At 38.9% G+C, this 23,227-nt stretch overlaps 1 protein-coding gene across 1 annotated transcript in view; it reads left to right on the forward strand.

Annotated features, from left to right (window-relative positions):
* emilin1a (elastin microfibril interfacer 1a) overlaps positions 1-23,227 on the forward strand; it is a 94,529-nt gene that overhangs the window by 56,096 nt on the left and 15,206 nt on the right. The window contains exons 2-7 of the mRNA XM_030128055.1: positions 4,843-4,959; positions 10,445-10,644; positions 10,757-10,856; positions 12,058-12,166; positions 14,824-14,997; positions 17,729-19,006. Coding sequence (XP_029983915.1) covers positions 4,843-4,959; positions 10,445-10,644; positions 10,757-10,856; positions 12,058-12,166; positions 14,824-14,997; positions 17,729-19,006 — 1,978 coding nt within the window. The remainder of the gene's footprint in view (positions 1-4,842; positions 4,960-10,444; positions 10,645-10,756; positions 10,857-12,057; positions 12,167-14,823; positions 14,998-17,728; positions 19,007-23,227) is intronic.

The raw sequence follows: 23,227 nt of genomic DNA on the forward strand, positions 1-23,227 counted from the left end.
GACACACAGACAGACACACAGACAGACAGACAGACAGACACACAGACAGACAGACAGACATGCAGACAGACACACAGACAGACAGACAGATCCAAAGTGTCTGCTGGCCTGTCCGGTCTGAAGCAGCTCCTTGTCCAGTGTCTTTTCTCTGTAAACTCTATAGTTGAGCTCAGATGAAAGTGGGAGTGACACTAATTGTCCATAATCACCACAGGGAAACGGCGCTGAATGAGGATTCTGGGTAATATGAAAACGATGATAGAAAGGGACTGAAGGATGGCTGGGTCTTAAATATATCTGCTGCTCTTATCAAGACAGATATCCAGGGGTCAGCAGAGGTCGGGGGGGGGGGGGGGGGGGGGGCGGGGGGGGGGGGGGGGTCTGGGTTTAGCGTCAGTCTGTCCCTGTGGTTTGAAGAACACTTTGACAAGCACATTTTTGTCTGGTGGAATTATTGTGGACCCTCTAATGCCACTGGGGTTATTTTAGGATTTCTTGCTAGTACTTGAGTATTCAGGGCGGACACATCTGAAACTGTCAACCATTAGTATTTTAGGACTAATAACTCAGTGTTATAGCCGTCACACATGCTATAATTATTAAATATTTACCATTTTTTCAATTAAATGTGTAGTTTTTCAGCATGTTTATAGTTTGTTTTTTTGTTTAGTTTTCTGACTGTTTTATTCTTATCAATCCCAAGTTGGCAAAAAAAAAAACATGGAACACCTAGCAACCAGCCAACATTTTTTCCTATAAACCACATGTGTCAAACATGCGGCCTGTGGGCCAAAACCAGCCCGCCAAAGGGTCCAATCTGGCCCCTGGGATGAATTTGTGAAATGCAAAAATTACACTGAAGTTATTAACAATCAAGGATGTTCAATCTAAAGTGGGTCAGACCAGTAAATACTATCATAATAACCTATAAATAAAGAAAAAAAGCTAAGTTTTTCTTTTTGTTTTAGTGTCAAAAAAGTAAAATTACACAAAAAAGTTTACATTTACAGACTGGCTTTTCACAAAATATATGAACAACCTGAAACGTCTTCAGAGAAGTATGTAGTATTTTAACAATATTCTGCCTGTGATCAAATGTTTTGTGTATTTGTAGATCCACTGTGATCTGTGAGTTGTGACGCACATGTATAAATGATAAACTGAGGTGTAATATTGCTAAAATTACACTGATTTTTGTTAAGAATTTTCAGGTTGTTCATATTTGTTCAGGTTACGTTCAAGTACGGTTCGTAGATGTAAGCATTTTAATTACAGAATTCTACTTTTTTCACTTAAAACCACAGAGAAAACTTTGGAGTTAATATTATTTCTAAGTTCTTATCCTATTATTTACATTATTTTACTGGTCAGGCCCACTTTAGATCATATTAGGCTGAATGTGGAACTGAACTAACATGAGTTTGACAGCCCTGCTATAAACATACATAAATAAAGGTTAATGTTAGAGTCATATGTCAGGTGCATAGAAACATAACTCTATTGCCATATTCATATAATTTTGTGTCTGAGAGGTTTGTCTTTGCGGTTACATGTTCCAGTAGAGACAAGCTAGCCATTTCCCCAGCCTGTAGCTGTTATGCTATGTTAGCTCTTGATGCTGTTGGTGTAGCTTTTGAAAAAACAAAACAAAACAAAAAACAAAACAGTGCCATATAATACAAGTTTGTCTCCAGTCCCAAACAGGTAGTATGTTCCATTAGTGCTACTTTTAGACAGGCTATAGCCATATGTTAGTCTGCTATCTTTGAGACTGCTTGGTCTTGATGCTAACACATGCTAACACACGTGCTGTCATTCCTTTTGTCACCGTTCTTTGTGCTCAGATGGAAAAAACTAAGTGGAATAAGAGTTTATCCCCAGTCCCGCACAGGGACTTAGCATGTCCCATTAGAGATATTATTACTTAGATTTTTTTTTTTCATTTTAGAGGTAGACAGCCTTTATGCTATGCTTTTATTACAGTCCTGTTTTGTGTCCAAGCCTACATCGGAAGCTGCTAGCTTTAACAGCTAGCACAAAAGTCAAACACTACTTTGGCTGGGTCGCCCTTGCAAAACAGATTTCTAATCTTGAATCTTAAATAAAGATAAAATAAAATGAGAAAATGTTAGACAAATGTTATTGTTAAAGGCAAAACGCATACTTTGTCTCACGATGTTTCACTGTTACATTAAGATAACATGTCATTAGCCTGCACTGTAAAACCAGATAAGTTGAGTTTACTTAAAAATTTTGAGGAAACTGGTTGCCTTAAAAAATTTAAGTAATGAGTAATGAAAACTTGAGTGTATTAAGCTTAAATGTTTGATTTGAATGGAATTCCTATTTTAAGTACAACACACTAAATGCCAAGTTAATTTAACTTAAAATTTGTTGCAATGTCAATTGCTTTGTATAATCATTGATTTAATATCATCAATTTATTTTACTCAATTTGAAGTTGATTTAAATTAAAATATTTGCAATATAAATTGCTTTGTATGATTATTTTTAAACTTAAATATTGTAGTATGGAAGTTAGTCAAGAAGTTAACACAATGTAACATGTCAGTACAGAAGGTGCTTTTAATTTAGCAAGGCATTAAGGTCTACATTGCACAAAATGCTTTATAATTGAACAGTAAATCCATAGTTCTTCCTCTGGCTCTGACTCATGGTGCAGCTCTGCAAAAATACAAAAACAAACAAAAAGGCCAATAAACACTGACATACACACATTCAGTCCAAATGAACACTAACAGCACAACCCACTGAACCCCTGCACAGAAAAACAACACATTTACAACAACAGGAACAATACCCACAATGCACTGCACAGATAAAAAGGTGTGGTACTGAACATTTTATAGTAACGTCATAAAACTGAAATCATTTAAATACACTGGAATTAAAGCATTTTAGTAAATACAAAGTCTGGGCTTACAGTGTGGTACGTGTTAAAATGTGAAATGATCAATATGTTGTTCTGACTTTAATCTGCTGCTTAGTGGCAGGATGGTTTCTGCTGTGGATGTGCAGAGCTGCTCTAGTGTGTGTGTGTGTGTGTGTGTGTGTGTGTGTGTGTGTGTGTGTGTTTTGGGTCGGTTGTTGGGGGAAAGTTCGTGAGGCACAATGATAGCTATTGTTGAAAATTCTCCGCTATCCTGAACTGATCTGACATCTGAACCAGTGAACAATTTCTCTTGAATGTTGTACAGAATAATAAATAGTCTGAACTTTCAGATATTGATCTTAGAGGCTGTGGAACACTGTGAAGGAAACCTATTTTTGATTTTTATTTTTCCAAATCTTTTCTGTTCAAGGCGAGGCAGGTTTATATCTATAGCACATTTCATGTACAAGACAATTCAACGTGCTTTACATAAAACATTAAAAGCATTACAGCAGAAGCAAAAAAGTATAGGCATGAGAAAACAAACAAACAAACAAAACAAAATCAGATAAACAGATAAAACAGATAAAAAACTTTAAGCTTAAAAGAGTAAAAACTCTCTTCAAATGCAGCTGAGAACAGGTGGGTCTTTAACCTGGATTTAAATAAACTGAGTGTTTCAGCTGATCTGAGGTTTTGTGGAAGTTTGTTGCAGACATGTGGAGCATAGAAGCTGAACGCAGCTTCTCCGTCTGGTTCTGACTCTGGGAACTGACAACAGACCAGATCCAGATGACCTGAGGGTTCTGCTGGGTTCATACTCTCTGCTCGTCTTTCAGACAGGGGAAGCTCATTGTCGGCTTACATCAAAAAATTGTCAAGTTATTTAAACATACTGTAAATTCGGCCCTCCGTTCCTTTTTTAGAAAATGCTCAGTGACCTTATCGTACCAAGTAGGCGTCTTTTCCAGGGACTGGACCAGTGTCCTCTCAACGATATTAAACTCAAACAAGAAATGATTAAATTCTGTAACTGAAACAAGAAAACACTGAAATTATGTTAGATTGAAACAAGGACGTACAATGAGTGTGTTTCATTTACAGTGCAAGAAATGAACAAGTAGTTTGGTAGTGGTTTGTGTGATTTCACAGCAGAATGTGTGACGGTATTAAACTGAACTGTGTCAGTGAAGGAGCAGATCTGAAAACAGCTGTCAATCAAACAGGATTCAGCCTTTCAACCGATCCTCCAATCAGCACGTGGAAGCTCAGCGTCCAGCCCAGCTGAGCTCCGCCCACAGCTCCATTCACCCGCAGAGATGCTGAGCATCCGGGGGCGGGACAACATGGTGTCATTTATCCAATTAGCGACCAGTTTAAAAAACCAGTTCCACTCAGTCCCATTGAAGTGCATGGACGCTGAGCGTCTACGGACAAATGCACTGAGCAGAGATGGAATGAGAAAACACAGACACGGGAATGGAGGAGAAGTGAACAACATCCAGTCCACTGATCTGGGATCAAACTGATTCTGAACCAACTGGTCTGAGAGATGAACGTGTTCCAACACATTTGGAGTCAATGAAATGAAAACAACTGAACAGATTTGAGCATTTAATGGGAGTCATTTTAGGGGAAGCTGAGCTTCCACTGCAGTCTGACACTAAACACCTGTGATACTGGGTCAGGAGGTCACTGTTGGATTTAGGTCCGAAACCATTCAGAGCTTTATAGACCAGCAACAGAACTGTAAAGTCTATCTAGTGAAGTATATCTATAAAGTCAGAAAACAAAGGCCAGCTGTCGTATGTATGATGGATGCATGTGTTTGTGTACAGTCACTGCTGGGATTGGATCCACCCCTGAGTCCAGTTCCAGTCAAAGTGCCGTTCATCACATATTTACTCATGTGTCATTTCCTCTCGTCTGCTTTGTGTGCACTTTGACAGGAACTGGTGTGCCTATGTGGTGACTCGCACCATCAGCTGTGTGATGGAGGACGGAGTGGAGACGTACATCAAACCAGACTACCAACGCTGCACCTGGGGCCAGTGTCCACGAGTAGCGTGAGTATAAGAGACACCCCCCCCCCACTGCAGACACTGGGACGGCCCCACCTCTGCGTTTCACATCTCCTTTGATTCACCTTCACTTCTCAGTCATCTAATCTTATTCAGTCTGACGTGTGTCCAAACTTGGTATCCCTTTGTCTTTTCTCTTCCCCGTCTGTGGACAGTCAGCTGTGTCTCTCAGGGGAGTTCCACAGGTCTGGTCAGGACACGTCTGGTGTCTGGTTGTAGTCGGACTTATGCCAGGACGTAACTGCAGACTCTCCAGCCCAGTATTTGACTGGTTAATCCTAATGATGAAGTGCTGGCTTTAAACTCAACAGGAAAAACTATTAATGTGGAGCTGTAGGTCTGCCAGGTGCAGATCCAGGATCAGCCACTGTTACAAACACTGAAGCGAATGTCTTCGTCGTTAAATTATAGAATAGAATAGAATAGAATAGAATGTCTTTATTGTCATTGTACAGGTACAACGAAATTAAAAAGTGCAATCGTCCTAGGTGCCATAAAAAAAAAGGATAAATAGTGTATATAAAAGAGTATAAAAACTAAAATATAAAAGAAAAACCCTGATGGCATAAATATCTAAAAAAAAAAAAAAAAAAAAGGCAGCATAAAAAAAGAGTGTTACTAGAAGTATGAAAGACTCTTAAAACCTCATCATATACTCTGGACAACATTCAACATTCCACACAAATAAAGAATGTCCAGCAGTGTTCAGTGCAGTTCTGGCCCTGGGATCCAAACTGTTTTTTCGACCGTTTGTGCTGGACTTTAGTGTCTGGAAACGTCTGCTAGAGGGTCAAAGTTCAAAAAGTGGAAAGCCAGGGTGGGTTTCACTCTGATAATATTCAGTGCCCTCCTGAGCCAGTGGGAACTGTAGAGGTCCTCCAGGGATGGAAGGGGTCAGCCAGTGGTCTTCTGGGCCATGGTGAGGACCCTTTGGAGCGCCTTCCTGTTCGCTGCCGTCCAGCTCCAATACCACACACACATGCAGGACGGCAGCAGGCTTTGTATGGCACAGCGGGAAAAGGACACAAGCTGGTTCTGGGAGAGACGGTTAGTCCTGAGGGTCCTCAGAAAATGAAGTTTCTGCTGTGCCTTTTTAATGATGGCTAATTATCTTTAAAGACACTGTGGTTATTGAGAAAATGAATCAAGGGTTTAGGATGTTTTTCCTTTTTTGAAGTTTTCTTGTGCAGTTTGACCCTGGCCTGGCTCTGGGATCCCCTTCCTTCTAGGGGTCTGGGCCTAAACCTGGACTATGCTTAGAATGAACCCAGCAGAGGTTCCAGGGACCACAGTCTAGTCTCGCCTGTAAAAACAACCTCTTCTTCTTCTTCTTTCTTTCTCCGCCTCTCCCTGTTTTTTAGCCCAGCTCTACCTAACCCTGCCTCCTATTCCTCTCCATCTCTTCCACTCGTTTTTGTTTTTCCTCTCAGACTGGGTCACATCCTGTCTTCTCACGCTCTCAGAGCCGGCAGCTGGAACACCAAATCTTTTCTATGGCACAGAACAGGGCTCTGTGATACTTATACTTAATGTTTGTGGGTTGGCATAGTAGCAACAACCTGCTGAACTTTAGAAGTCAGGGTTTTCTTGTTAACGTGTCTCTGACGCAGCCATAAATTGTTATTGAGACTTCCGGCCAGTTCTGTTCTATTTCTTGGATTGGGACTGCGACAGGGAGGTTCTCCAGTCGCACAGCCCAATGACCTATGTAAGATAAAAGTACACATGAACTTGCCAAATAAAATATTCATATTTTTTCCAACAATATATCAGAGAGATTTAGTGTTGGCTAAATGTTGTTCTTTTGGGAACGGGACATGACGAACATTTAAAGGGTACAGAGCACTCTTGATCCCATCCATCATGAGCAGATGATTTACAGTAACTTTTCAACATTGGCTCATTTCACATTAATATCAAAAGTGTATAATGATGGTATTCAGTGTTTGTTCATAGACTAGGAGCATTAGATGTACTTAAAAATATGAGTTATGTAACATATGTGAAGAACTGTACACATATTAACAGCTTTTTTTTATTTTCAATGTGGAAACACCAAGAGTATAAGGTCAACGATACATCCATGTTCCATCTGACATCTCCTGCATTACCTGCCTTTTGCCTACACCATAAAGTCTACAATCCATTACCGTTCTTACTAGGGCTGGGTAAAAAAATCGATTTAATCGATCTTAGATCGATTACGTTTTAATTTTGCGTAATCAATTAATAGTGGATGAGATCCATTTTTCAGAGCAGGACCAGGAGTACGCAGAAGCGTGACCGGCTCCGTCTTGTGAACCCCTGGGTCTCGCTCGCAACGGCTCTGGCACAGAAAAGACACGGAGGAAGGGTGGAGAAAACCCCTCTGCTGGAGGTCCTCCTGGCCTCAAACTGGAACCTGCAGTGTGAAGGAACTGGCTGCAGGTTCTCTGAGGCAAGTCGTGGAAGCCGGTCGTTCTTGGAATAATAACTTGGATCCATACTGTCACCTGTGGCTGAGTATGGAGTTAGAGGAAGAGGAACGCGGCAATTAGGGATGGGAATCAAGAACCGGTTCTTTTTTGAGAGCCGGTTCCCAGTAGCTCGATTCCTTGGAATCGTTTGCCTGCCTGCTTAACAATTCTGCTTATCGATTCTGCCTTCGTTCTGCATGCGCGATGATGTCACACATACGCTGCATTGTTTTGGTCCGAACGTAGCCAACATGGTGTTGAGGCAGAAACGGTCTAAAAAGACCACACCAGGTCCACTTACTTGGAACACTGTCAAAGCTTCCATGTCTTCAAAAGGGTGGAATCCCAACAATATTCTCAAACATTTGTCCACAGCATGTGACTCATTTACAGGAATGTCACGTATTTGATACACTACTTTGTGAATGTAGCGGCAGAGTGAACGCCGGGCCGGTTCCGGTGTGGGCAACAAACGTCGTAACTCCTCAAATACAAGTTTCCGAAGGTAAGAAGGGAAAGGAAATGAGGTGCACAACAACGGGAGACAAGCCGAGCCGAGTCGAACTGGTTCCACATAGTAGAAATGCGGCAATAGAGGAATTAGTAAAGAGTCTGTAGTTTCACTTTCACCCCCCCCCCAAACCGTCCCGGCATCATCTGTTATTATTATTTGTACATACTGTATATGTTCTATTTTCTGTGCAGATGGAAATATAAAAGACAGTTCATGCAAACACACCTGTTTGTACTCTTTTATTCCCTCACCCAATGAGAATCGATAAGAGAATCAATAAGGAATCGGATCGATAAGCAATATCGATAATGGAATCGGAATCATTAACTTCTAAACGATTCCCATCCCTAGTGGCAATGTCCAACCGCTACGCTACCCCCCCGCTCCCCGACCAACAATCATGACGGAGTAGACGCCACCAGCAATAAAACACAATAAAGATGACAAAGAAGTCCGTTGGAGCCACTGTGGAAACATGGACATGTTTGTGTCCTGTTCATTATTTCAGAGCAGATTCAGCTGCTTCTGCTGAAATGTCAGATTTATTTCCTTTCTAATATCAATACTGATAACAGTATTGATGTGTTGCATGACTGCAGTACTCAAATAATCAGATTACAACTCAGAATTGTACTTTGGTATCATTAAATTAATCTGAATCAATCAATTAATACTGAATTGAAATTATATCAGATCAAATTGAATCGAATCGTGATTAATCGATTCAGAACCTTATGAATAGAAATCGAATTGATTATGGAAATTGGTCATGATACCCAGCCCTAGTTCTTACCTAACTTTTCTGCATGAGTTACATTACTAACATTGCCTCCTTTCTTTACCCAAGTATATGCACATCATTTTCTTGTGAACTGCATTACCACTAAAACTACTGACATAAAATAACTAATAAATTGAATTTTGAACATATCATTGGGATGGCGGGACAGACAGACAGACAGACAGACAGACAGACAGACCCCTGTTGTCTGGATGCAGGACATCAGTCTCCCTATAGTAGTGGGTGGAACTTTCACTGGAGGAGAACTCAACTCATTCAATCCAAATCCATGTTTGACTTCTATTAGTGATCAATAGGAACTAGACTGACATCTGGAACCATTTACACGTTATGACCATTAGGAGGAAAGGAACATTTATAAAACTTCAAAAACTGTCAAAAATTCAAAAATCTAAATTTCTCTAAACTGTGAACCTTTTTTGTAGGCGTTGTCCCAAGGAAGATACATCAAGTTTTGTTTCAGTTTCAGCTTCACAGTTTGTTATGTCTTTTATGGATTGGGATTGTCTCTGTCAATTCACCATATATATTTTTTTTATTAGTAAGTTTTTCTTAATTTTTTTACCAATTTTCAGGTGACCCCATTTGAATTCCAGGTGACCCCACATGGGGTCCTGACCCCAAGGCTGAAAAACACTGGATTAACCCTTTAGAATTCACTCATAGAATTACTCTGAAATTTAAAATTTCAACCTTAGTGTGTTATTGGAGGATAAAACAAGACCTTATTAACTTTTGTGAAGTTTTGAAAATGTTTTATTATGTAGAAAATCACGGTCAGTGATGTTACCATATTCGGTTCCTTACCCATGAGTGGCGAAGTAAAAACAAAAACATGTAAGGTGGAAGTAACATGTATTTTAGGACATTAGAACCTTCCTTTGGTCCCATTAGACCCCCATGCGTGCTGGTCCAGACCCCTGTCCACCTCCACATGACCCCTTTGAACATCAGTCCTTACATTAGTTCCATTACTTCATGGAACCGAACCAAGCAGGTCCACTCACTGTTCATGCACAGGTGGACCTTCCAGACCCTGGAGACCACATTGGACCTTACAGACCCTGGAGACCACATTGGACCTTCCAGACCCTGGAGACCACATTGGACCTCAGAGGTGGACCTTACAGACCCAGGAGACCACATTGGACCATACAGACCCTGGAGACCACATTGGACCTTACAGACCCTGGAGACCACAGTGGACCTTACAGACCCTGAAGACCACATTGGACCTTACAGACCCTGGAGACCACATTGGACCTCAGAGGTGGACCTTACAGACCCAGGAGACCACATTGGACCATACAGACCCTGGAGACCACATTGGACCTTACAGACCCTGGAGACCACATTGGACCTTACAGACCCTGGAGACCACATTGGACCTTACAGACCCAGGAGACCACATTGGACCTGACAGACCCTGGAGACCACATTGGACCTTACAGACCCAGGAGACCACATTGGACCTGACAGATCCTGGACACCACATTGGACCTGACAGACCCTGGAGACCACACTGGACCTCAGATTGGGGACTCACTGTCCTCACTGGAACTGTTGATGTCACTGTCTTCAAATGCATGTGGAAATTACCAAATATAGTCACTTGCCCAATAAAGGCTTAAAAGCACAAAACAAGTTCAAGAGAATCCCGGTGCTATTTAATATTTCATGTCCTTTTTTCATCCTCAGTTATCGGACATACAGACGACCGAGGTACAAGGTAGCTTACAAGATGGTGACAGAAATGGAGTGGAAGTGTTGCCATGGTTACTCAGGGGAGGACTGCCACGATGGGCCGAGGGGAACCACCGATACTCAGGTGAACGGGGGACGACCACGCGTCACGCAGACGGGCTACAACACAGGAGGAGGACAGATGGGAGGAGAAGGTGCAGATGGTCTGAAGCCTGTGTGAAACTATAAACAGAGCTGGGATTAGAACCAACGTCCATATGTCATCAGACTAACTCAACATTTTCATGGTGTTTGTTTGGCTTCCAGGTGACAACGAAAAGATCCGACAGTTGGAGGACACGATCCGTGGTCTGACCAAAGACCTCCATAACATGCAGACCACCATTAACGGCATAAACCAGAGGCTGTATGTGCACGTTTTCATCCCATCACTGTCATTTCACAGTTTAGTTCAAGTGTATTCAGGAAGTACGCATGTATACGGCTCTGTGTACACCAGGGGTCTCAAACATGCGGTCCAGGGGCCAGATGCGGCCCGCCAAAGGTTCCAATCCGGCCCCTGGGATGAATTTGCAAAGTGCAAAAAATTCCACAGTCAAGGCTGTGGAACTCATAATAGCATCATAGCAGAATAACCTACTAAAAAATAATAACTCCATTTTTTCTTATTGGTTTGATGTGAAAAAAATAGTATTAGATAATGCCTATAAATAATGACAACTACAAACTTTTGTCTTTGTTTTAGTGCAAAAAATAACTTTAAAGTCTGAAAATATTTACATTTACAAACTATTCTGTTACATAAAATGTGAATAACCTGAACAAATATGAACAACTTGAAATGTCTAAAGAAAATTAAGCATAATTTTGACAATTTGTCTGTTACTCAGTGTTCAGTGTCTTTAAATCCAATTCATATGTGTATAAATGAGAAGTTGAGGCAGAATATTGTTAAAATTGTACTTATTTTTCTTAAGAAATTTCAGCTTTTTCAGGTTATTCACATCTTTTTTGTTTGGATAGTTTATAAAAGTAAGTATTTTTATAATTTAATGTTGTTTTTTTGCACTAAAACAGAGACATAAACTTGGAGTTGTCATTACTTATAGGTTATTCTGTTATTATTTTACTGGTCCGGCCCACTGGAGATCAGATCGGACTGAATGTGGAACCTGAAAGAACAGGAGTTTGAGAGCCCTGGTGGTGTTTATTAAATATCTGCTCAGTTCATAGGGAAAAGATATTCTTTATTCACATATAAAGAATAGAGGTCGACCAATATAGGTTTTTCTAAGGCCGATGCCAATGCTGATTTTTAACAGTTTGGTCAGCTGAGGCCCGATATCAACAGCTGATTTTTGGGGCTGATATTTAAGGCTGATTTTTTCTTCTTTTTTTTTTTTTAAAGCACAATGATTGTAAAATAAGAGTGGGGGGAATCCCCCCAAAGAGAGCATCCAGTTTGTACATTCCACCACAGCAGCATCATTAGCATCAAGTGCAGAGTAACTCAGGTAGTATTTGTCTGTTTTTGACACATTCTGGCCTAAACTGAAGCACATCTGCCCCCCCCCCCCCCCCCCCCCCCCCCCCCCTGTTCTGCACAGACCTGGTCTGACTGGAGCCATCGTTCCTGCAGATTCAGCTCAGCCACACATGAAGGAAACTATCAACAGTATCCAGACCAAACTGGACCACCTGTATAACAGGACAGAGGTAAACACCCATTCAACAGGCTCATAGTATAACTGTGTAACTCACACACAAATGGACAAAAGTATGTGGACACTTTGAATCCAGGTGTTTCTTTTCTAACAGGGGTTTGGGATCCAAAACAATAATGACTAATGTCAGAATAGAGGTTTATATTATGGGATAAATATCATTGCATTGGTTAGTTTGGTTTAACCCTTTCATGCATGAATCAGGAAAAAAGTATCTAGATTTTTTTTTTTTAACTCAAAACTCAAAAAGGCAAAAGTTGAAAAGCTTTTTTTTTCTTTTTTTTTTTTTAAATATGTTTTAATTAAGAAAATCAAATTTTCACTCAAAGATAATGTAAAGTTATTTTATTCAATTTGGCAGCCCTTTATAGATTACTTTAATATTAAGCAAGTAGACAGAACCCCCCCCCCCCCCCCCATGTGTGTGTGTGTGTGTGTGTGTACATGTGAGTGCAGGTGTAGTGTTCTTGTTCTGACACATATATATTGGATACTATATATGACTTTCTTTATATTGTCATTGTTCTAATTTCAATAAAAAGAGTTTAAAAAATATTTATATACTGTTTATGTTTTAATTAATGGAAAAAATAACCCACAAACTGCGACTACAAGAAGCACAAATGGACAAAAAATGGAATAAATGGACTGATTACAGAACTCAAAATGATGGAAGGACTGAATAATGTGAATGTAGTGTGATGTCGTGAACCCAACCAAGGTTTGTCTGTTCGTTTTTTGTTGTTTTTAGTGACTGCGTGTTTATAAAATTTCAATAAAAACTTAAGTGGGAAAAAAAAGGTTTTGTTAAGCAGATATTTAACCTCCTGAGACCCAAGAAAATACAAGTTTTGGCTTTTTTTAAATAAAATAATTGCCTATATTGGAAACATCATTATGCAACTTTTTTTTTTCAGATTCAGATTTTTTTTTTAAATTTATGGAATTTGTGGACAGTTTTTTTTTTTTTTTGTATCAAGCTGTAAAACTCTTGTCCACAAACATAGTTGGGTCTGAGGAGGTTAACTTTAAAACTAAGATAATAATAATAATAGTAATAACAATAATAATAAATTGCATTTATAAAGCACTTTTCATCCAGCAGAATCTCAAAGTGCTACAGAGAAAAGACAGTCCAATAAAAAAAAAAAAAGAATAAAAAAGATTTTAAAAAAATACCTTATCAGGAATAAAAGACTAGGCGAATAAAACAGAGCATCAAGGTGGCCCTTCAAAAGCCTTTGTTCATTGTATTGTTTAGGGTCTATACAGACTGCCCCCATGTGGTTTGGACAGTATTACCTTTAGAACCCTTTGGAAAGTGAGTTAAACTATGTGTCCACAAATGTGGGCGTCAGGCATGAAAGGGTTAAATTGTTGTCTTTGCTTCCAAAATTCTTCAGAGGTGGTTTTTACTTCATTTCTCTCAACGCTTGTTTGTTTTTTATCCATGACTGATTTTAAATGTTCTTCCTCTAAATTTCTAAACCATTTTTTGTGCTCTGACCAAATAACAATTTTCTACCACAACTAACCATCTTTCTTCACATCTCTTAGAAACTATATGGACATAAATTTTGGGACACATCATGTCTACAGCTGTCAGATGTCCTGTTCATGCTGATCTGACATAGAAACATCAATATTAATAATCAATATGATATATATCCCATAATATAAAACTATATTCTGACATTAGTCATTATTGTTTTGTATCCCAGACCCCTGTTAGAAAAGAAACGCCTGGATTCAACGTGTCCACAGACTTTTGTCCATTTGTGTTTGACTTAGATCAGGGCTCTCAAACTCATGTTCTTTCAGGTTCCACATTCAGCCCGATTTGATCTGCAGTGGACCGAACCAGTAAAATAATAACAGAATAACCTGTAAATAATGACAACTCCAAATTTTTGTCTTTGTTTTAGTGCAAAAAAACCCACACCATTAAATTATGAAAATACTTACTTTTATAAACTATGTGAATAACCTGAAAAAATGGAAATTTCTTCAGAAAAATCAGTGCAATTTTAACAATATTTTGCCTCCACTTCTCATTTGTCCATGTGCATTATGGATCAGATCTACAAAGACAGTAAATACTGAGGAACAGGAAGAAAGGAGTTCAAATTGTGCTGAATTTTCTTTAGATATTTCAGGTTGTTCATATTTGTTCAGGTTATTCACATTTTAGTGTTACAGGATAGTTTGTAAATGTAAATATTTTCATAATTTAATGTTATTTTTTGCACTAAAACAAAGACAAAAATTTGAAGTTGTTAATTCAAGATTTTTTGCTTAATTCAAGTTTTTTGTTTTTTTTTTTGCTAAATCTGAGATTTTTTTTGGTTTAATTCAAGATTTTTTTTACTTAATTGAACTTTTTTTTTTTTTGCTTAATTCAAGATTTTTTTTCTTAATTCAAGCTAATTTTTTTTTTTTTTTTTTTTGCTTAATTCAAGACTGGAATTTTTGCACTCGGCAAAAACATCCCAGGAGCCGAATTGGAAACTTTGGTGGGCTGCATTTGGCCCCCGGGCCGCATGTTTGAGACCCCTGACTTAGACGATCATGACAGAGGATAATGATTTCCATATTCTTAGAGTTCCAATGCAAAGACATATTTGTTGATGTGTAAACTGTCTTCATCAGGTCCATGACCAGACTCTGTTGACCATTAACAACCACCTGGTGAACGGAGGGGGTAATGAGCTGGACGGATCAGCCCGAGGAGGGGGCGTGAGTGGGCCCCAGCTGAACACTCTGAAGGAACAAATCCTGACGGAGCTGGAACGACGCGTGTCTCTGTCCTGTTCGTCCTGCCAGGTGAACCTCCATATGCTAAACTGAGCTGAGCACCAGAGGAACACAGTGTGGGATCAGTCCTGGAACTCCCCTCTGGGGGTCACACAGTTTTACATGCTGTGTGTAATGGATAGATTTTAATCATGTTTTTTGCATCTTGTGGGATTTTGGGGTTTCTTGTACCTAAAGTTGTAAAAATATATTGGCCACATGTGGACTTTAATACAAGTAAACTGCATTCCAACATAAACCACTGCAATAACAATAAATAAAACTAAAATCCAATAATCCAAAGAGGCAATAAAGAAGCAGTAAAAGAAATTAAAAAGAGAAAGAGTCAACACTTTCAGTTTCAGTTTGGTCAGAAAGCTGTGAAACATCACCGTCAGCATGTTTTCTATAAAAGGTTTAATACAAGAGAACTACGAAATATTATTTTATTATTTATATGAATTTAAGCAGCACCCTCATATTAAGATCTACATTATCACTCGGTAATCATTTCTGGGTGTTACACTGTTTATTCTGTACGACGGCGTATTAGGGCAACATAAGAAAATAAAAATGCCTGTCACTACGAGAATAAAGTCCTTATATAATGAGAATAAACTCATTATATAATGAGAATAAAGTTGTAGTTTAAAAAAAAACTCATTATTTAACAAGAGTAAAGTCGTTATATTTCGAGAATAAAGTCATTACATAAAGAGAATAAAGTCGTAGTTAAAAAAAACTCATTATTTAACGAGAAAAAGGTCATTATATGAGAATAAAGTTGTAGTTTAAAAAATCTCATTATATAATGAGAATAAAGTCGTTATATGATGAGAATAAAGTCGTAGTTTAAAAAAAAGTCATTATTTAACAAGAATAAAGTCATTATATAAAGAGAATAAAGTTGTAGTTTAAAAAAAACTCATTATTTAATGAGAATAAAGTCGTTATATGATGAGAATAAAGTCGTAGTTTAAAAAAAACTCATTATTTAACAAGAATAAAGTCATTATATTTGAAGAATAAAGTCATTATATAAAGAGAATAAAGTCGTAGTTTAAAAAAAACTAATTTAACGAGAATAAAGTCATTATATTTCAAGAATAAAGTTATTATATAAAGAGACTAAAGTCGTAGTTAAAAAAAACCTTCATTATTTAACAAGAATAAAGTCCATAGTTTAAAAAAAAACTCATTATTTAACGAGAATAAAGTCATTATATTTCAAGAATAAAGTCATTATATAAAGAGAACAAAGTCGTAGTTTAAAAAAACTCATTATTTAACGAGAATAAAGTCGTTATATTTCAAGAATAAAGTTATTATATAAAGAGACTAAAGTCGTAGTTAAAAAAAACCTTCATTATTTAACAAGAATAAAGTCCATAGTTTAAAAAAAAACTCATTATTTAACGAGAATAAAGTCATTATATTTCAAGAATAAAGTCATTATATAAAGAGAACAAAGTCGTAGTTTAAAAAAACTCATTATTTAACGAGAATAAAGTCGTTATATTTCGAGAATAAAGTCGTTATATAATGAGAATAAAGTCATAATATAATGAGAATAAAGTCGTACCCACTCTTCAAATAATGTAGAACTGTGAACATCTTGTGCAGTTCTACTTTCATTTGGGGTTTACACACAAAGGCCAAATACTGAGCCTATTAGCCCCGCCCACCATCAACACATTGGCATTACTCGAAGGACTTTGAAGTCACTTTGCACACATTTGGGTTTATTGTAAGAACTGAACTGATTTGGATCAAATTTTCTCTTTTGTGGAGAAGGAACTGAAAGTGTTCATCTGCAGGACTATCTGTGGTTCCACCAGAGCTAAAGGGTTTTTTTGTTTCTCAAGAAATTGTGAGGATTCTACTCTGACTTTTTGAGTCCAACAGAAGTGAAAGTCGCTGCTTTGCTTGTTGCGTAACCAGAAACTTTGTTGAATTTTCAAAATATTACGACTTTATTCTCATAAAAGTACGACTTTATTCTCATTAAATGAGGTTTTTTTTAAAACTACAACTTTATTCTCATTATATAATGACTTTATTCTTGAAATATAATGACTTTATTCTCGTAGTGACATGCGTTTTTATTTTCTTATGTCGCCCTAATGTGCCATCATAAATTTGCTTTGTGTAACGGCTACATTTTCAAAGCAGAATGCAGATGAAGTCCGCCCACACTAGCTCCATGGTGTAGGTCTGTTATCCATGAGCAGAACTCCATTTAGCATTTACATTATATTCAAGTGGATAATGTTATATAGTCGTACTTATGGAGCAGTTTATGTTTATGCATTTGGCAGACGCTTTTTTCCAAAGCGACTTACAGGGGAAAACTAATCAAATCACTCAGTCAATCAAATGTATTTATATAGCGCCAGATCACAACAGAAAAGTTATCTCATGACACTTTATATATAGAGTTGGTCAAAACCAGACTCTAAGCCAAGTTACAGTTCCTATGAACAGAGGAAATCTGACAACTGGAGATCAAATCGGGCTGAATGTGGCCCCTGAAAGAAAATGAGTTTGAGAGCCCTGCCTTAAATTCTTGTCCCTTTGCCTGGGCTCAAACACCTGTAGACTACAGAGGAGCACATGGTCATGGCTTTTAGACATTATGAGAAGAGTATTAAACCTGTCTTCAATACATACTTATGGACAAAAGTGATGCTGATGTTCCTTTTTCGACATAATTCCGATTGTTCAGTGTTAATCCCAGTGCTGTAATGTTGGTTTTCCCCAGGCTGGGGTGGAGGACCTGAGGCGCCAGCAGCAGGAGGACAGGGATCGCATCAGAGCCCTGGAGAAGCTGATCAGCTCCATGGACCAGCATCTACGGCAGAGTCTGGAAATATCCCGCAGTGAGAGCGAGCGCTCCCGGTCGTGCTGCAACACCGTCTCCGAGATCGAGAAGAGGCTGAACGACGTGGAGGTGCGGGTCGCCTCCACCGCCAACAAGTGCGACACCATTAAAGGGCGCCTGGATAAGGAACTAGGAGGTGCCGGCGGAGGGAAGGGAAGAGTGACGGAGGACAGGTTGAACGGGCGACTGAGAGACTTGGAGAAGAGGTTGAATAATACGGTGAGGAAGACGGAGCAAAGGTGTACCAACACAGGAAGTAACATCAAAGACAGCGTGCAGAGAGACGTCACACAGCTGCGAAACATGGTCCTGAGTCGTCTGGATGACAACAGCTTCAAGATCGGCAAAATCGAGCTGGATGTATCTGATCTCGGAGACACGGTGACAGACCACAGCCGGCGTTTGGGCCAACTGGAGAACAGTACGACCTTCCTGGACAGAAGGTTAACAACAATTGCGAACATGTGCAATGAGACCTGTGGGCCGAACGGAAAAGGCCGACAGGCTGAAGACACCGTTAAAACTTTAGAATGGAGAGTGGTATCCAACCAAGAGGAGATCAAGAAGTTTAACACCAAGTTAAATGACCTGTCTGTGTCTGGAGACTCGCTGATTGACCAAGTGATCAACTTAGCGAACGACGTGAAAAAGATCAAAACCGTGATGGGAGAGAACGGCGAGCGCTTCAACCGGATCGTCTCGGAGGTCGAAACGCTGGGCCGAGACTTTGAGGATTGCTCCGTTTGCAGCCGAGTGGAGAAAGACTTGCGGCTGCTTACGAACACCACCATGACCGGTCTCAGCAAATGCCAGGCAGAAGTGACGGACCTGCGCCGCAAAGTCAACTCGGGAGAATCCATCTGCTCCCAAGTGTGTTCCAACCTTCAGGAGGAAGTGGGACGACTCAGAGAGGAAGTAGAGGAGTGTACCGGACAGTGTAAAGTCAACATCGAGGATCTGAAGACACGTCTGGATGGTCATCATGTTCACAGTGGAAGATTAGGAGGAGATCTGAAGTCCATCCAAGGAGAGCTAGCTAGGTTCACGATCAACTTCAACTCTATTAATGACACTCTGAAGGGCCTGGGAAGGACTGTACAGACGCATGGGAACTCAATAACGGATCTGACCAACACCAACGAAAACATCTTCTCTGAGGTAAAAGATAATGTGATGAGGGTGGGGATCAAGGTCATAATAGTTTTGGATTTTTAGCTCCGCCAAGAAGGTTATGTTTATGTCAGGGTTGGTTTGTTTGTTTGTTTGTCTGTCTGTTTGTCTGTGCAAGGTAACTCAAAAAGTTGTGGACGGATTTGGATGAAAATTTCAGGAAATGTTGATACTGGTACAAGGAACAAATGATTACATTTTGGTGATCAGGGGTGGGGGGGCATGGGGGCCCACTGATCTGCCTTGGCGGAGGTCTGCGCTCTCCGAGTGCTTTTCTAGTTTGTTTGTGTGTTTGTTGGTTAGTTAGCAACAGAACTGAAAAATTTATGGACGGATTTTGATTAAATTTTCAGGAAATGTCCAAAATGGGACGAGTAACAAATGATGAGATTTTGGGAATGATCCGGATCACTGTCTGGATCCAGGAATTTTTAAAAGGATTCTTTATCATTGGGAGAAAGGGATATTTTCAACATACAGTATATATGTGGAACTCCACAATGAATGGTCAGAGTGGTTGGTAAAAAAAAAAAAAAAAGTTCCCAACAGGTTCTACAAGATATTGAAGATTGATCTGGATCCTCACAAAATTCTGGACACCATGATCCAGAGCAGGAAAAAATAGTTGAGTTTTGGAATTTTCATCCTAACAAGGGAACAAATGATGGTATTGACGTGCAACAAACACCAAAATCTAGCCATGACTGTGAAATCTGAAGTGTGCCAACGGATTTGTTGTCAACAACTATGGAGATAGATCCAGGAGAAAACCGCCATTTCTGAAAAAGTGATTTTTGTTGGGTAATATTTTTAGTAGATCACAGCATGGGAGACTGAGCTGCCTTGGCAGAGGTCTGCATTCTCTGAGTGCTTTTTCTAGTTCATTATAGTTTAGTTTTATTTAGTTTTGACTTTTTTTCTCTAATTCAGCTAGTTTTAATTAGTTGTTAGAGCAGGTTTGCTAGTTTTTATTAGTTTTTGTTATTTTCTAAATGCTTAGTTTTAGTTTAGTTTTAGTTCAGTGGTCTCTTTTCTCTTCTTCTCTGTCGTCGTATTCAAATCAATCCCAGACAGGACTCTGCTGCTTTAGTCTCCATGTTTCCAGGTAGAGTGGGGACCAGAAGACGACTGGAAACCACAAGTGAACACAAGTGACGGACCCTTAAATATCATATGGTGCCAGCAGCTAAAATTGCTTTAGGGAGATAAATCGCTTCCGTATCAATCTGTCATTGACAAAGACGAAAACGAAGGGAATTTTATCCAGAATTTTTATCCGTTTTGGTTAGTTTTGTAAACACACAATTCAGTTAGTTATGTTTTTTTTTTTCTTTTAATATTTTTTATTTATTTCAGTTAATGAAAATATTTTTACAATTCTAGTTTTCGTCATTTTGTTAGTTTTCGTTAACGATAATAACCTTGGTGGGGATAAAAAATAGATCTCTGTTATTTTGTGTATGAATTAGCTTGGCTACTACTATGGCAAAAGTCTATATAGCAGTGGTTCCAGCCTTTTTTGGCTCATGATCCTATTTTAACATCACAAATTTCTGGCGACCCCAGACATTCAAAACGGAGCCTTTTTTTTATTTGCTAAAATTAACTTATTTTTGATCACGTAATAGTTTTCTATACTATGCTGCAAATAAATGTTAATTTTAGAGGACATTTAGTCTACATCAGGGCTCTCAAACTCATGTTCTTTCAGGTCCCACATTCAACCCAATTTGATCTGCAGAGGACCGAACCAGTAAAATAATAACAGAATAACCCAGAAATAATGACAACTCCAAATTTTTGTCTTTTGGTTTATGCAAAAAAACCCACACCATTAAATTATGAAAATACTTACTTTTATAAACTATGTGAATAATCTGAAAAAACTGAAATTTCTTCAGAAAAATCAGTGCAATTTTAACAATATTCTTCCTCCACTTCTCATTTCTACATGCGCATTATGGATCGGATCTACAAAGACACTAAACACTGAGGAACAAGAAGAAAAGAGTTCAAATTGTGCTGAATTTTCTTTAGTCATTTCAGGTTGTTCATATTAGTTCAGGTTATTCACATTTTATTGGTACAGGATAGTTTGTAAATGTCAATATTTTCATAATTTAATGTTATTTTTTGCACTAAAACAAAGACAAAAATTTGAAGTTGTTAATTCAAGATTTTTTGCTGAATTCAAGATTTTTTGCTAAATCTAAGATTTTTTTTGGGGGGTGGGGGGGTGGGGGGGGGTGGCTAATTTCAAGATTTTTTATTTAATTGAAGATTTTTTTTTTTTTTTGCTTAATTCAATTCAAGACTGTGGAATTTTTGCACTTGGCAAAAACATCCCAGGGGCCGGATTGGACCCTTTGGTGGGCCGCATTTGGCCCCCAGGCCGCATGTTTGAGACCCCTGGTCTATATAATGTATATTATTGTGGACGGAGGCAGTGAATCCAGGTGTAGATTACTGCACAAAGTGAGAATGTGATTTTCCTTGGTCAGGATCTGTCCAGTCAGTCCAGCTGTGATTTACAAGGAGGACAATTAATACTGAACAAACAAGAACTGAAACTATGAATTATGAAAGAGCTGCAGCATCTGAAACTGACCACAATGAACATCTGACACAGAAACAGAACCATAGTGCTGCAGTTTCACAACCGCAGTTTGACTAGGGCTGTGTATTGGCAAGAATCTGGCGATACGATACAAATCACAACACTAGGATCATGATACAATATATCATGATACTGTTAAAAAGGCAATTTGTTGTCTGTTTCTTTTTTAAAAATGATTATTTCCTTGACGAACTGATTTCCACCAGAAATCTGCACAAATACTAAACACATTTTTATTTGATCACAACAGGATCTAATGTTATATCACAAAATGTTCATGTGTTCAAACTGAAATTCTGTTTTACAGACATTCCAGTTTCAGATTCTGTTCAAATGTTCATATTCTGTTAGTTCAGAACTAACATCAGAACATTATTTTTATGCAATTCCAACAAAGGAATGAACATTATTTAATAAAAGAGGGTTAAATAAGAATAAATAAAATAGAAACAAAAACAAAAAAACAAAAATGAACCTCCACAATATCTGCATTTGAATAAATACCTAAAAATATCGATACAGTACTTTTTAATGTCGATACAGTATTGTGCAGTGGCGGCTGCTCATCTTTCAGACAGTGGAAGCTCATTGTCGGCTTAAATAAAAATAAATAAATAAATAAATAAAAAATTGTCAAGTTATTTTAACATAAATTCGGCCCTCCGTTCCTTTTTAAGAAAATGCTCAGTGTCCTTACCGTACCAGTAGGCGTCTTTTCCAGGACTGGACCAGTGTCCTCTGAATGTCCAGCAGAGCTGGTCTGCTCAGACGGCCTTGGCCCAGTGTGTTGTGGGTGTCAGATTTCAGCCTTTTTCAACTACAGATGCTCCTTTCAGTCCGACCTAGCCGACAGTCTGACTGATTTAACTATCTACAAAACAATATTAAACTCGAACAAGAAATGATTAAATTATGGAACTGAAACAAGAAAACGCTGAAATTATGTTAAATTGAAACAAGGAAGTCCAATGAGTGTGTTTTATTTACAGTGCAAGAAATGAACCAGTAATTTGGTAGTGGTTTCTCTCTCCATTTCACAGCAGAATGTGTGACGGTATTAAACTGAACTGTGTCAGTGAAGGAGCAGATCTGAAAACAGCTGTCAATCAAACAGGATTCAGCCTTTCAACCGATCCTCCAATCAGCACGTGGGATTCTGGCGTCCGGCCCGGCCGAGCTCCGCCCACAGCTCCATTCACCCCCAGAGACGCCTGGCGTCCGGGGGCGGGACAACATCGTGGCATTTATCCAATTAGCGTCCAGTTTTGACGCAATGAAAAACACAGTTCCACTCAGTCCCATTGAAGCCCAGAGACGGACACAGTCTGCAGACACATGCACTGAGCAGAGATGGAGGAGAAAACACAGACACGGGAATGGAGGAGAAGTGAACAACATCGCGTCCGTTGGTTTGTGATAAAGCTGATTTGAACAAACTCATCTGTGAGATGAACGTGTTCTAACACATTTGTGGTCGATAAAATGTCAACACAACCGAACAGATTTAACCATTTAATTTTTGTAATTTTAGGGGAAGCCGGGCTTCCACTGCAGTCTGAGAGAAATCGCCACTGGTATTGTGAAATGAAATA

The sequence above is a fragment of the Sphaeramia orbicularis genome, chromosome 24 (assembly GCF_902148855.1).
Source record: "Sphaeramia orbicularis chromosome 24, fSphaOr1.1, whole genome shotgun sequence".
NCBI classification, from domain to species: Eukaryota; Metazoa; Chordata; class Actinopteri; order Kurtiformes; family Apogonidae; genus Sphaeramia; species Sphaeramia orbicularis.